The following is a 14,311-nucleotide window of genomic DNA, read 5'->3' as shown; positions in this document are numbered from 1 at the left end:
GATTTACTACGCATATCAAAGGGTACAGATAGAGACTCTGATGTGCTTGTTGATGTTATTATGCAAGAATGCAAATTAGGGCATGTCAAGACTGCAGCCGTCTCCAGGTTAGGGGTCGTTATCTGTCACTCTGAGAGACACAATGTGGATCAAAGATGGCCAATCACATTGCTCAGCCATTCAGTGGATAGGCAATATAATTCTGGAGGTCAGTCTAGTCATTCTCAGAATATTCTCTATGAATATGAAGGCACAGGTCTAGAATTGATCTAGGAGACTCTCTGAACATATTCTCTATGGATATGAAGGCACAGGTCTAGGAAAAGATGGGACTCTAAAACTACTATTCGTTGTCATATTTACTCTGTGGATTTGTATCATCTGTGGACTTTGGACTTTGTTCTGTGTTGGAAGTCAAACAAATTGCACTCTCTGGAGAACTTGGGTTGCTGCTGGAACATAACTTACATCATCATACTAATACCTAAATAACAATTATCTACTGGACACTATATACTACTTTACTACATAAACTTCTAAACCTCCATACTGGGATCATGGCAAACAAAAAATTTGACAAATGGTCTTACCCTTCCCTTTCCGTCATCTATACAAAATGTTTAAGAAATCAGACTTTACGTATACTTTGTGGCTTAAAAAGTTTAAACGTTTTAAGCCTTCCATAAAAACACAAAGGAGCATGTATCGCCAAGATACTAGATAACCTCAAGGAATCAGATTTTCACAGTTTTCTGCTAATCACACAATCTATACATTCCATCCAATTTTCATCCTCCTTCCATATTACAATATTACCTTCTTGTTTATAAGTAAAAAAATATATATACAGATTTTTCTGGTGTCTTCTAACATCTGTTTACAGTGGGTTGGAGATTGTTTATAAATCTTTGTGTCCATTTCTTCTTAAGAGATTGTAAACTCCATCATAAGGGGAACTCCTTTTGTCTCCAACAATATTTTTGTATTTGTATCCATGTTTATCTGGAATAATACCTGTGGAATTTAATACTTGCATTGCTTTTAGGTGAGGACAACTGCACCAGACAAATACAGAGTGAAACCCAGTAATAGCAGCTGTGAGCCCGGATCCACTGTGGATATTGTGGTTTCCCTTCATGCAGGTAATTGATCTACACAATAGTGTCCTGACTGTTTTGTAAAGGGGAAGAACAGAAACAATAAAACATTAATTATGACATTTAGACCCCTTTCACATGGGCATTCTGGCCGCCTGACGTTTTTTTAGACGGATATGATCGTAAGGTTCATGGAGCCCAATGTACAGGCAGGTGTAAATGGACTTTTGTCCCTTTACACCCCCTACATCCAGGTCAAGCCAGGTCTAGGAAAAAGGCCTGCATCCTTTTCCGTTTTTTGGTGGACCAGATCGGAGGTAGCCTTATGTAAATGGGACGTGGAGTCGGTTTACACCTGGTCGCCCATAGAGCTAACAGGGGCACGCCTGTGTCCACGCTGCATAAAATGAAAGGGCACTGATGTGACATGCATCACACTCTGCTCTGATCAGCAGGGAAACTGCTCACAGCTGACTTGCTGATCAGAGCTGACTCCACTCCATGTGGAAGGGGCCTCGGGGGTCAATATTTATGTGTTTTAAAGTTCACATATACATGTCATTTTTATTGCAGAATATTTGATTTATATTATCAAAATGATTTAAAATATCCAAACTTGCAAAATGTAAAAAAAAATTGCATGCATTTTATTTTGTGAACTGTTCAATCCTAGGCGAAGCTCTAGCAACTCATTGTGTTTAACTTGGACCCACATGCAATCTCATTTTAGAGGCCTCAGTGTCCAGAATTGGCACTCTAATCTCCAGGGTTTAAAACGTATTTATAAGGTTGAGTAATTTCCCTGTTAACAGAGCGTAGGAGAGGCTGTTTGTTTAGTACATTTATGGTAATGGGTTACTTTAAGGTTCTTGCTCTTAAAGGTAAAAGTTTGTCATCTCAGGTGCATTTTCTCCTTATTCATATTATGTCCCTAAACTTTCTTATTTTTTCCTCTGTATTCTACAGATACATTTTAGCAAGTAGGAGCATATAGTCAGTTTATACTATTTTATGTTTTTGATTAATACCACTGATCATTTGAGTACATGAGCCATTTTCAATACTCCAAAAAATGATTTAATATAGTTCTATATTATTTACTAAGCTTTTTCTAATTGGCTTGGTGGTTTCTGTTATACAGCGTTGTATTGCTGAGTGCACATGTATTTATGAGCGTGTGTGTGTGTTTAATAAATAAATCAGAAAAAACACACACACATATATATGTATGTGTGTGTGTGTGTGTGTATGTGTAGTTCGGGTAACTGGTCAACAATTTTAGGCAGCCAGGATAAACATTTATTTTTTGACCAAAATTCATATTGTGTACAGGTATCAAGGGACCAGCAGGCCAAATTTGCAGCTTTCTTAGCTCAACTCCTGTGTAATGGTTTCCAACACATTTGTGAAAAATGCATACATACGTAGACCATTGGATTTAATTTTATTGTGGCAACATAGTGTTAACACAGATAAGGCTCCTTGTTTTATAGAAAAGTGGAAAATCTAACCCTTTTAAGACACTGAAAATGTTTTATGTTGTACAAAGTTTTAGTTGCGTTCTTCTCATCTTCTAAGTTTGATAAGGAAGGCTCAGGACCTTGTCATGACAGACTGGGCTTCTGATGGATTGCACTGCACATACAAAGAGAATCCTTTCACTTAGAAGAACTGTGCTCTACATCCATAATGAAGTGCCATAAATATGCAAAAGAAAATGTATTCTGCTTGTAATCTCCACACTTTCCACTTTCTAATGAATTGTTTTGTTCCGTGTGTTTTTTTTCCCATGTCCTTTAAAGCCTCCATAGCATCACTGCAAGATCGCTTTTTAGTGATGGCTGCAGAAATGGAGCAGTCATCTGCTACAGGAGCACAGGAATTGGCCCAGTTCTGGAAGGAATTGCCCAGAAATAAGATCATGGAACACAGGTAATGTTTGTGTAGAAGGTTTCAGCCATTTTGTTAGGGAAATCAGCGTGCAGCCTAAAGATTGGCTCAGAACAACATATTAATCGGCTTTGTTTAGCAAAATGGATTTGACACTTATTTACACTTCTGTATCACAGATTTTCTTAGCCCTGGACTAAAACTACTGAATAGATTTTGCAAACTATAAATCTTGACTTGGAATCAGCAAATGTCATGAAATCTCATTGACTGAGATGTGAAATGTCACCTATTTAATTACTGCAGATATTCATGTTTTTTTTTTGTTTTTTTTTCTTCATATTATAAAAACCCAAAGGTCCTGGTATGGGAAGAACACACTCCACCTGCTTCAATGATGCAGGGCTTGGTGTTACCAGCCTTGAGCATTTGCATGCTTAGGCCTATATGCAAATTCTGGCTTGTAGTCTATTGCTTTTGGATAGAAAGTGTTGTGTTTTCTGCAAAACTTATGGGTGTGGGGCATTTATCAAACTGAAGTTATGCTGTGGCACCTTTTACCCCCTTAAAGTGGAAGTCCATGCAAAAACTAAAATCCCTGCATCTATAGCCACCAACATTTTAACACTAACCTCTCTAGCCCTGGAAAGAAAAAAAATCTGTATACATACCTTTTCTGCAGGCGATCTGACCCGATCTCCAGCGGCAGAAGCTCTGCTGAGTACACGTCCGACAACGGCTGTGAAACTAATGGGAAGTGACGTCACCCATAGAGTTACTATGGGGCTTCCATTGATGGATGTGTCCTCTGCACCCGCCCACACAGTTCAGCGTGGCATCAGAGCATCCGCTGGAGATTGGGTTGGATCGCCTGTAGAAAAGATTTTTTTTTTCCAGGGCTAGACAGGTTAGTGTTAGAATGTTGGTAGCTATGCAGGGATTTTAGTTTTTGCATGGACTTTAAAACCCCTTTCACACTGGGGGGGGGGGCATTGGTGGTAAAGCGCTGCTAGTTTTAGCGCTGTTATAGCGGCACTTTTTGGCCGCTAGCAGGGCACTTTTAACCCCTGCTAGCGGCCGAAGAAAGGGTTAATAACGCCCGTGTTGTCGCTGCTGAAGCAATTTGCAGGCTCTTTGGCAGCGCTGCCCATTAATTTCAATTGACTGCTCCCGCACCGCCCTAAAGATGCTGCTTGCATGACTTTTCCCCGTCCTGCAAGGACACACCCCCAGTGTGAAAACATTAGGGCTTTCACACTGGGGTGGCTTGAGAGGCACTTTTCAGGCACTTTACTGATAAAATATTGCTAATTACATTGGTCGATTTTAAAAGATCACCTTAGTGTTTTGATTTTCTGAATTTAAAATATATGATCATTTTGGGCTTAGCTCTTTTCTTTAACCACTTAACCCCCGGACCATATTGCTGCCCAAAGACCAGAGTACTTTTTGCGATTCGGGACTGCGTCGCTTTAACAGACAATTGCGCGTGCGACGTGGCTCCCAAACAAAATTGGCGTCCTTTTTTTCCCACAAATAGAGCTTTCTTTTGGTGGTATTTGATCACCTCTGCGGTTTTTAGTTTTTGCGCTATAAACAAAAATAGAGAGACAATTTTGAAAAAAATGAATATTTTTTACATTTTGCTATAATAAATATCCCCCAAAAATATATAAAAAAACATTTTTTTTCCTCAGTTTAGGCCGATACGTTTTCTTCTACATATTTTTCGTAAAAAGAAAATCGCAATAAGCGTTTATTGATTGGTTTGCGCAAAAGTTATAGCGTTTACAAAATAGGGGGTATTTTTATGTCATTTTTATTATATTTTTTTTACTAGTAATGGCGGCGATCAGCGATTTTTTTTTTCGGTATTGCGACATTATGGCGGACACTTCGGACACTTTTGACACATTTTTGGGACCATTGGCATTTTTATAGCGATCAGTGCTATAAAAATGCATTGGATTACTATAAAAATGCCACTGGCAGTGAAGGGGTTAACACTAGGGCGCGGGGAAGGGGTTAAGTATGCCTGGGTGTGTTCTTACTGTGGGGGGGGGGTGGCCTCACTAGGGGAAACACTGATCCTCGGTTCATACATTGTATGAACCGAAGATCAGCATTTCCCCTGCTGACAGGACCGGGAGCTGTGTGTTTACACACACAGCTCCCGGTCCCCGATCTGTAACGAGCGATCGCGTGTGCCTGGCGGCGATCGCGCCCGCCGGGCACACGCACGGGAGTCGGGGGCGAGCGGGGGGCGCGCGCGCCCCTAGTGGCGGCTGGGAGAGAGGACGTTATACTACGTGCTCTCGCCCAGCCGAGCCAACTTGCTGACGTAGAACGGCGGTGGGCGGTCGGCTAGTGGTTAAACGTATCACTATTCAAAATAATTCATCAGTAGGGCACATATCACCATTGCCCCAAAAAATAATGTTATTATTTAGTTAAAAAGCATCTTTCTTTCTACTAATTAAAAGTTGCCCTGAATTTTCCTCATGTCACCCACAGTTTATGCAAAGATGGAATGGTCTTTGGATCCCAAATCCGTATGTGTGTTTAACGATCATGCAGCGATAATTTGCTATGTATAACTACTACCAAATAAGATTTTGTTGCTTGTGATTACTAGCCTCCTTCTACGTTTGCATGTGGTTATTAAGTTTAGCAGTATAATCGCAAATTCCTACCTTTTTATGAAATGCCCTAATCATTGCAGTTGCACATTCCTTTGGTAAACGGTACTCTGAGCTTATGCCAGTAGAGCTTTTAGTACCAAAACAAAATAAGCTATATTGAAGGGTATGTAAAAAAGAGTAGATATCCTTCAGACATAAAGCTTTTTTATCTAAATTTTTATGTAGTATTGCGGTTAAAGCAACTTTAACTGTGGCAAAAACACTTTGAGGCAGATTTACTTAACCACTTAGGACCCCTTCACGCTGATATACGTCGGCAGAATGGCACAGCTGGGCACAATCACGTACCTGTACGTGTCTCTTTAAGCTCAGCCGTGGGGTTGCACGCGCGCTCTGGTCCGAAGCTCCGTGATCGCGCCCCAAATCGCCGCCGGTGTCCCACGATCGGTCAGCGGAGCTGAAGAACGGGGAGAGGTGTGTGTGTGTGTGTGTGTAAACACACCTTCTTCACAGTGGCAATGTCATTGATCGTCTGTTCCCTGATATAGGGAAAGACTATCAATGATGTCACATGTCCAGCCCTGCCCCCCTACAGTTAGAAACACATACAAGGTCACACTTAACCCCTTCAGCGCCCCCTAGTGGTTAACTCCCAAACTGCAATTGTAATTTTCACGGTAAACAATGCATTTTTATAGCACTTTTTGCTGTGAATATTTGTCCCAAAAATATGTCAAAATTGTCCAATGTGTCCGCCATAATGTCACAGTCACGAAAAAAAAGGCTGATCGACACCATTAGTAGTAAAAAAAAATATTAATAAAAATGCAATAAAACTATCCCCTATTTTGTAAACGCTATCAATTTTGCGCAAACCAATCGATAAACGCTTATTGCGATTTTTTTTACCAAAAATAGGACGAAGAATACGTATCGGCCTAAACTGAGGCAAAATTTATATATTTTTGGGGAATATTTATTATAGCAAAAAGTAAAAAATATTGATATTTTTTTTTCAAAATTGTCGCTCTATTTTTGTTTATAGCACAAAAAATAAAAACCGCAGAGGTGATCAAATACCACCAAAAAAAAGCTCTGCAGTGCCGAATCGCAAAAAGGGGCAAGGTCCTTAACCTGCATAATGGTCCGGGTCTTAAGTTGTTAAAGAGTTGAGAATCTTCATTCAATAAATTGTAGGGCTGTTACTGATTAAAAATGTTGTGTTCAATTAATCGTTTTTTTTTTTTAAATCGATTAATCGACTTATTTTGATTAATTATAACGCACGTACAGATCCAACTACCTTTAGCTGATCTCCTTGCAGGCTGATTCCCAGTGCAGCTACCAACAACTGGAAAAATGGATAGCAGGATACAAAAAACAAAAGACAGCGCTTGATTGGGAATAGCATTAAAACTTTTATAGTCTTAATGGGTAACAAAATAAATATTGCACTGGAGATAAAAATCGATGTAGCTACATAAACTGTAAAAATGGTGCGAGTAATGCCAAATGGTAGCAAAAGCAGTCATAAAAACATGTAGCTATGTATGATACTGGCATAAAAATGTGTACGATGATACCACTGCTGAATCCAGATGAGGAGAGGTTAACATCAGTCCGTCGGCATGTAGATGTCCCATGAAGGGAACTATCACAACTCCCAGTGGATGGCTGTAGAATCCCAGGTTGATAGAGGGAAGTGTAACAGCCCTTGCGTGTTGCAGATAATAAGGTCCCACCGGCATGCAGATATGAAGGCACAGCAAAGGAGCCCTTCAGAGGGACACGGCAATCCCCGCCGGTGTCCGTGAGGTCACCGGATCTCCAACGGAACTCCCTGAAGGCCCAGAAGCTGGCGGAGAGGTGAGTACCAATCAAAAGAATTTTGATCGATCAAAAAAATGTAAGATTAATCAATGAATTAATAGTTAATTTCCACAGCCCTAATAAATTGTGAGCAAAATTACTTTGGGTATGATTGGCTCATCACAAGCTCCACTGTGCTCATGCAAATGCGGCCACAGGGAAAACCACATAGATGTAAACCTAGGTGGACATCAGCAGGTTCAATGGAAACCACCTGACAATCGGCCCGTATGTATGGCAGCTGGCCCGACAGAAGGCAGACGTTCGCCTGGCGTCTGTCAAAGGGGCATGACCGTAAAAGGTCTGCTGACCAGTGTGTTCTGGTGGTGGTGGTGGTGTGGGGCGGCGGGCGGCCCCCTGTCAGAACAGAATAGCTCAGTGGGAAAGATAGCTGTACTAACATCTGATTGTTTAGTACATCGGCTCCTCCAGAGCTCTTCAGTTTTTTGTTTTTTTTTGTTTGTCTTAGTTTTGCCCACTAGGTTTAAAAAAAATAAAATAATTTATAGTGTGTACTAGGCTTAAAGGGCTGCAGAGTATCAGTTGTATTCTGTTAGACATCCTTTTTCATTAAGATAAGAAGAACTGCAGAAAGCAATCGTGTTTATGCAGTGTGTGGTTGCACCTGTATAGAATTACAAGCTATACTTAAAAACATGGGGCCAGATTCACATATACTTGCGGCGGCGTAACGTATCGTCTATACGTTACACCGCCGCAAGTTTTCAGCGCAAGTGCCTGATTCACCAAGCACTTGCGTGTAAACTTACGGCGGTGTAACGTAAAGGCGTCCGGCGCAAGCCCGCCTAATTCAAATGGGGCATGTACCATTTAAATTAGGCGCGCTCCCGCGCCGGACGTACTGCGCATGCTCCGTTTTGAAATTCCCGCCGTGCTTTGCGCGAAGTGACGTCATTTTTTTGAACGGCGACGTGCGTAACGTACTTCCGTATTCCCGGACATCTTACGCAAATAAAAAAAAATTTGAAAATCGACCCGGGAACGACGGCCATACTTTAACATGGCTCATCTAAAGTTAAGCCATGTTAAAGCAGCCGTAACTTTGCGACTGGAAAAAATTACTAGCGACGACGTAACGAACACGAAAACCTTCGTGGATCGCCGTAAAACCTCATTTGCATACCCGATGCTGGAAAACTACGCAAACTCCACCCAGCGGCGGTCGAAGTATTGCATCCTAAGATCCGACGGTGTAAGTCAATTACACCTGTCGGATCTTAGGGCTATCTATGCGTAACTGATTCTATGAATCAGTCGCATAGATACACTCAGAGATCCGACGGCGTATCAGGAAATACGCCGTCGCATCTCTTCTGTGAATCTGGCCCATGTTAACATAAAAAAAAAAAAAAAAAGATTATAGGTCCACCGCAAACTTATCAAACTGACCCCACTGCTGTGCAGACAAGAAAATTACGTAAATTCTGTAAATCTGGGTAATTGTGGGAAATAGTAATTTATCATTGGAAGCAAGTTGTGGAAGTGTTGTGTGGGTTAAAAAGGTGCCAGGCAACAGCAACAGAAGAGTTTATTATTGTGCAGTAATTACTTTGGCATTTGGAGTGTATGAATGCACAAGGTTCAAAAAGTGCACAGACTTCTGAAGTTTAATGAGCCAGCAACTTTGCCGTCAAATGCTAATTAATTAATTTCTAACTCTGAATTGGTTCCATTTTGTGTTGATGAATACAGTGGCAAGATGGAGTAGCAGCACTATTAGATGTTGGCGTGTGTTGTCAGGTTAATTAATATTCCTCCACAAGCTCAAAGCCTGTCTGAAGCACGATTGTTTGTGATGCTGTTCATGGAGGGTTTAATAACGACAGGGCTACTAGGACTATTCATTAAAGATTGCATGAGGATTTGAAAAGTTTTTATGGGCATGAAGCGTATACCATCAGCAATAATTTTAATTGTACCTAGACATTAAAAGAGTAGTACAGTCAACGCTTGTTTTTTTTGTTGTCCTGTGGATCACAAGAGAACAGTTGCTCTGCCCTCCTGTGACCCAGTTTCAGCAGAGAGCGGGCTAAAGATTGCTGTCGGCTGATGTCACAGAGCCGGTCCAGGCTGGGCAAGATTGTGACAATGATATTGGGATCCGCCCACATGCCTGAACCGGCACCCAGCTTAGCCTCTCAGCGAGGCACTGAGCCGCTCCCACCCCCCTGATAGCATGGCGCTCCAGTGAGCCAGGGGGAAAGCAGAGCAGACAATGCTGATTGACAGTCACCAGCTCTCTGCTCAAGGAGCCCTGAAAACCGAGCGATCGGCTGTGTTTAATCGCTCGGTTCTTATGCCGCGTACACACGATCATTTTTCGGGTTTGAAAAAAAACGTTGTTTTTCAGCATGTCCAAAAAACAAAGTTTTTCCAACTTCGTCATTAAAAACGACGTTGCCCACACACCATCGTTTAAAAAAAATTATGAACAAAGCGCGGTGACGTACAACACGTACAACGGCACTCTAAAGGGGACGTTCTATTTGCCTTTTGGCTGCTTTAGCTGATTCCGTGTTAGTAAAAGACGATTCGCGCTTTTCTGTCTGTCACAGCGTGATAAATGTGCTTACTCCATTATGAACAGTAGTTTTACCAGAACGAGCGCTCCCGTCTCATAACTTGCTTCTGAGCATGCGCGAGTTTGAAACGTTGTTTTAGCCCACACACGATCATTTTTTACAACCCGAAAAATGACATTTTTTAAGAAGCCGAAAAATAGCCCACACACGATCATTTTAAATGACGTTTTTAAAAACATTGTTTTTTTTCATGCCGAAAAATGATCATTAGTCTTAGAGCCAGTGGGGGAACAGATGCTGCATTGAACCAATTCTGCATCCACCTGGATAAGTACGATTCTGAAAAAAAAAAAAAGCACATGCTTCTCTTTTTAATGTTGTTTAGATTTAGTTATTATTTTTAATTACCAATATATTGACCATTTACACAATTTAAAATAAAAAAAACAGTAGAAGCTTTAGATAACTGCAGGGGTCTTACAAGACACCCATCACAGGGGCCCCATCATTTCTATGGTATGCCCTGAGTTTCCTCTGCATTAACTGTTACCATCATGCCAAGTATGAGCTTGTAAACCAACCTAATTCAGTCTTAACTGAACTTTGTTTCTGAAATGGTTGTTCTGTGCACATTATGGTGTCCTTTTATGAAAGTGAGATCAGCGGCGATCCCGAGTCTCACCGCTGATCTCAGGTCATACACAGTTTATGAAGAACATGTTCTCCACTGATTATCTCAGCACAGTGAGAATCTGTAACTGACTGTCACAGAAACGACCAGTTTATGAAGGTGCGATCTCGGCACCTCACTGGCGATCTGTGACAGAATTCTCACTTTCTGATTCACCATCTCTGAGGTGGAGAATCAGAGAGAGAAGCCGAAGCTGGCTGAGTATTGTGGAGGAAGAAGGAAGTCTTTTGACTTCCATGCTTCACACACAAGCAGTCATACAGTCAGATCACATCTTCCCACCAGTACACACCCCAAAATGAGCAGGTTAGGAATTTATAACGTATATCGTATATCATATAGCATATATATATGCTGTGTGTGTGTGTGTGTATGTGTGTGTGTATGTGTGTTTATTTCTATGTGGATATATATATATATATATATATATATATATATATATATAGATATATATATATATATATATATATATATATATATATATATATATATATATATATATATATATATATTGGAATAGACAAGTGGGTGACTAAAGCGCTAGCCAACAGTGAAAATTAAAAGTGACCAGTGAAAAACAAAATGCTGCTCAAATCTAAAATGTGCTAACAACAAATAAAGGTCTGAATAAAGAATGATGAGCGCAAACTGAAAATCTAAAAGTGAATATAAAGACAGTCCATGGGGGACTGATAACAATCAATAAAGATATGCAGTGAATTCAAAATTAGTGAAATAACCCAAAACTGATAATAAATCCAAAAATAAAAGTCCAAATATATAAATCAAAGTTTGGATAAATCAATCTAGTGTGCCAGTGATAAACACAACTTCTGCACTTCGGGCATCAATGTGGACAATCTTGATAACTCTTTGCTTAGCCTGGGCTCGCAGTGCGCTTACCTCCTGAGATATATATATATATTATTCTACCTGCATTAAAATGTTAAAATGCTATTAAAGTCATTTTCTTTATCGTACATCACGGGACACAGAGCGGCATTCATTACTATATGGGTTATATGGAGTACCTTCAGGTGTAGACACTGGCAATCTCAAACAGGAAATGCCCCTCCCTATATAACCCCCTCCCATAGGAGGAGTACCTCAGTTTTTACGCCAGTGTCTTAGGTGTTAGTCATGGTTTAGCTTGCCTCCGCATCCTTGGGATTAGGTGAGCTACCGGTTCTGTCCAAAAAAGCCTCAGCGCTAAAGTGGTCAGTAACCGGACCCCAAACCCTTGGGGTATAGCCCATAATGCTTTTCTCTTTAGAGAGCTGGACCCTGGGCCCAGAACTTAGAAACCTTTGGGTACCTAATGTTTTCTGTTGCCAGAGTGCTATATGGGCCCAGGACAGTGGATCCTTCATAGGAACCCAGGGCCTGAAGGTCTAGACATCCCCACGGAGATGGGGGAAGATTGGGCCTCTTGCTTGGCAAAGTCCTGCGGCATGGAGCAGGTAAGTGAGGGGAAAAACTTGCGGAACTTGGTTCTTAGCAGGTTTTTTTCTGGGGGGTCACAGGGGACATGCCTAAAGTTATGCGCTGCATCTGGCAAACTAGTCACATATCATAAAGATAGGATGGCTCTCTATGTATTATTCCCCATAAGATGTGACCTCCCTTGTAGTGTTGGAAAAGCATTGAGTGGGGCCTGTGTTATATAAAAATATATGTGTGTGTCAGAGAGCTTTCTTACCTGCAAGCCTCCAGGCGATGCTCCATTCAGTCTTCCTCCTCAGAGCCTGCAATTAGGCAAAACGCTGACCTCCTCATGGTTCCAGGCTGCAGGCTGCAGTTTGCTGGAACAGAGAGGTCCCTTCCTCCCAAATCCCCCCCCTCCCCCTGTCGGGAGGGGCATTTCCTGTTTGAGATTGCTGGGGGGGAAGGGCGGGTCAGTGGCTTAAAGGAAGGGGCGGCCCTTCCTTGTTTGTTCCATTCAATACTTTGGAACTGAGGAGAAAGACCAGAGCGGCAGCACGGGGCGCCGAGGACACACAGTGGCCAGAAAGAATATTGCAGTCTTCAGAGGACTGTTTTTCAAGCCTAGAAATAGGCTGTTTCTTTTCCATCTCATAGTTTTTCTTTGCAATACTACTCAGGGGGACAGAATGTTTTTTCTTTCCTGGATTTGAAACAAAAACGAAAAAAAAAAAAAAAAAAAAAAAAGAAGTCATCTAGGGGAGAGGAAGCATTTTTTATCCCCCAAACAGGTGTTTGGGCAATTAACTTTTATAGTTCCAAATACCAATAGGTAGCAGGTGTACCTCGGTATTGTACCATGGCATCCGGGTCAGAGGGTACAAGAGGTGGGGATTCCCCCAGAGAGTCTGAGGTCTCAGACAAAGCTATGCCGCTGCTTTCCCCACAGGGAGCCTTGGGGCCATCGGGATCTGGGGCTGGAGCTGACGCGGGTCAGTCCAACCCTAAGATGGTCACGGAGGAGGTATTACTCACCTCTTTAAAAGAGATGCAGAAAAGCATGGGTAAAATGATAGCCGCAGCTATGCGGGGCAGTAAGCGGAATAGATCTCCGTCGCCCGAGCGCGGACCCTCAGAAGAGGAGGTCCTTTCCTCAGGGGAATGGGACGACCTCTTGGACAAGGACCAAGTAGGTTCAGGGATCGAAGATCCGGATACAGAGGAGTCTGGGGCAGTCTCCCTGAGGGAGAGCTGGTGGATTCAAGGATTGTCGGACTTGGTCCATAGGGCATTCAACTTGCCAGTACCAGATCTCCAGGTATCGACGGTTTCAGCTTTGGGCTCACTGAGGGCGCCTCAAAGCAATGCTGTGTTTCCGATCCATCCTCTATTAGAGGGAATTTTGTTCCAAGATTGGAACAAGCCAGATAAGATCTTCTTACCACCTAAAAGGTTCTCTGTCCTATATCCTATGGAAGAAAAATTTTCCAAAAGATGGGCTACTCCTGCAGTGGACGCAGCCATCTCATGTGTTAACAGATCATTAACATGCCCTGTAGAAAACATACAGGTGTTCAAGGATCCAGTTGATAAGCGCTTGGAAGCACTACTTAAGAACTCCTTCACTACTGCAGGGGCAGTAGTACAGCCAGCTGTGGCTGCGATTGGGGTTGCTCAAGCATTATCGGATCAGGTTAAGCAGATGCTTAAACTTATTCCGGCCCAGCAGGCAGAAAATTTTTCGGATGTCCCTAAAGCCATATGTTTTACGGTAGACGCAATCAAGGATTCTATCCAGCAAGCGTCACGTTTATCGTTATCCCTTATCCATATGAGAAGACTCTTATGGTTAAAAAGCTGGGAGGCTGAGCCCCCATGCAAGAAGCTCCTGGTAGGGTTCCCCTTCCATGGAGGACGACTCTTCGGAGAAGACCTAGATAAATACATTCAGACCATTTCAAACGGCAAGAGTACTCTCTTGCCAACTAAGAAGAAGGTTCAGGGACCTGCGTTTAAACGACAGTACTCCCCTGGGCAGGGGCCCTCTAATGCCAAGCAGTATCGACAAAATTGCAAAAGCAAACTTCGGCTTCAACAGCAGATCACAAGGACAGGCTGTTAGAGGCAAAAGGCAGTGGTTTCGCAAACCAGCAAAAC

General features: G+C 42.1%; 1 protein-coding gene across 1 annotated transcript in view; it reads left to right on the top strand.

Moving 5' to 3' along the window:
* The window catches only part of MOSPD2 (motile sperm domain containing 2), a 166,337-nt gene that overhangs the window by 129,317 nt on the left and 22,709 nt on the right, over positions 1-14,311 (top strand). The window contains exons 12-13 of the mRNA XM_040338677.1: positions 1,046-1,142; positions 2,900-3,029. Of these exons, the coding sequence (XP_040194611.1) occupies positions 1,046-1,142; positions 2,900-3,029 (227 nt within the window). The remainder of the gene's footprint in view (positions 1-1,045; positions 1,143-2,899; positions 3,030-14,311) is intronic.

The sequence above is a fragment of the Rana temporaria genome, chromosome 2 (assembly GCF_905171775.1).
Source record: "Rana temporaria chromosome 2, aRanTem1.1, whole genome shotgun sequence".
Lineage (NCBI taxonomy): Eukaryota > Metazoa > Chordata > Amphibia > Anura > Ranidae > Rana > Rana temporaria.
Note: the sequence above shows the minus strand (reverse complement) of the source record. Positions and strands in the feature narration are given on the sequence as shown.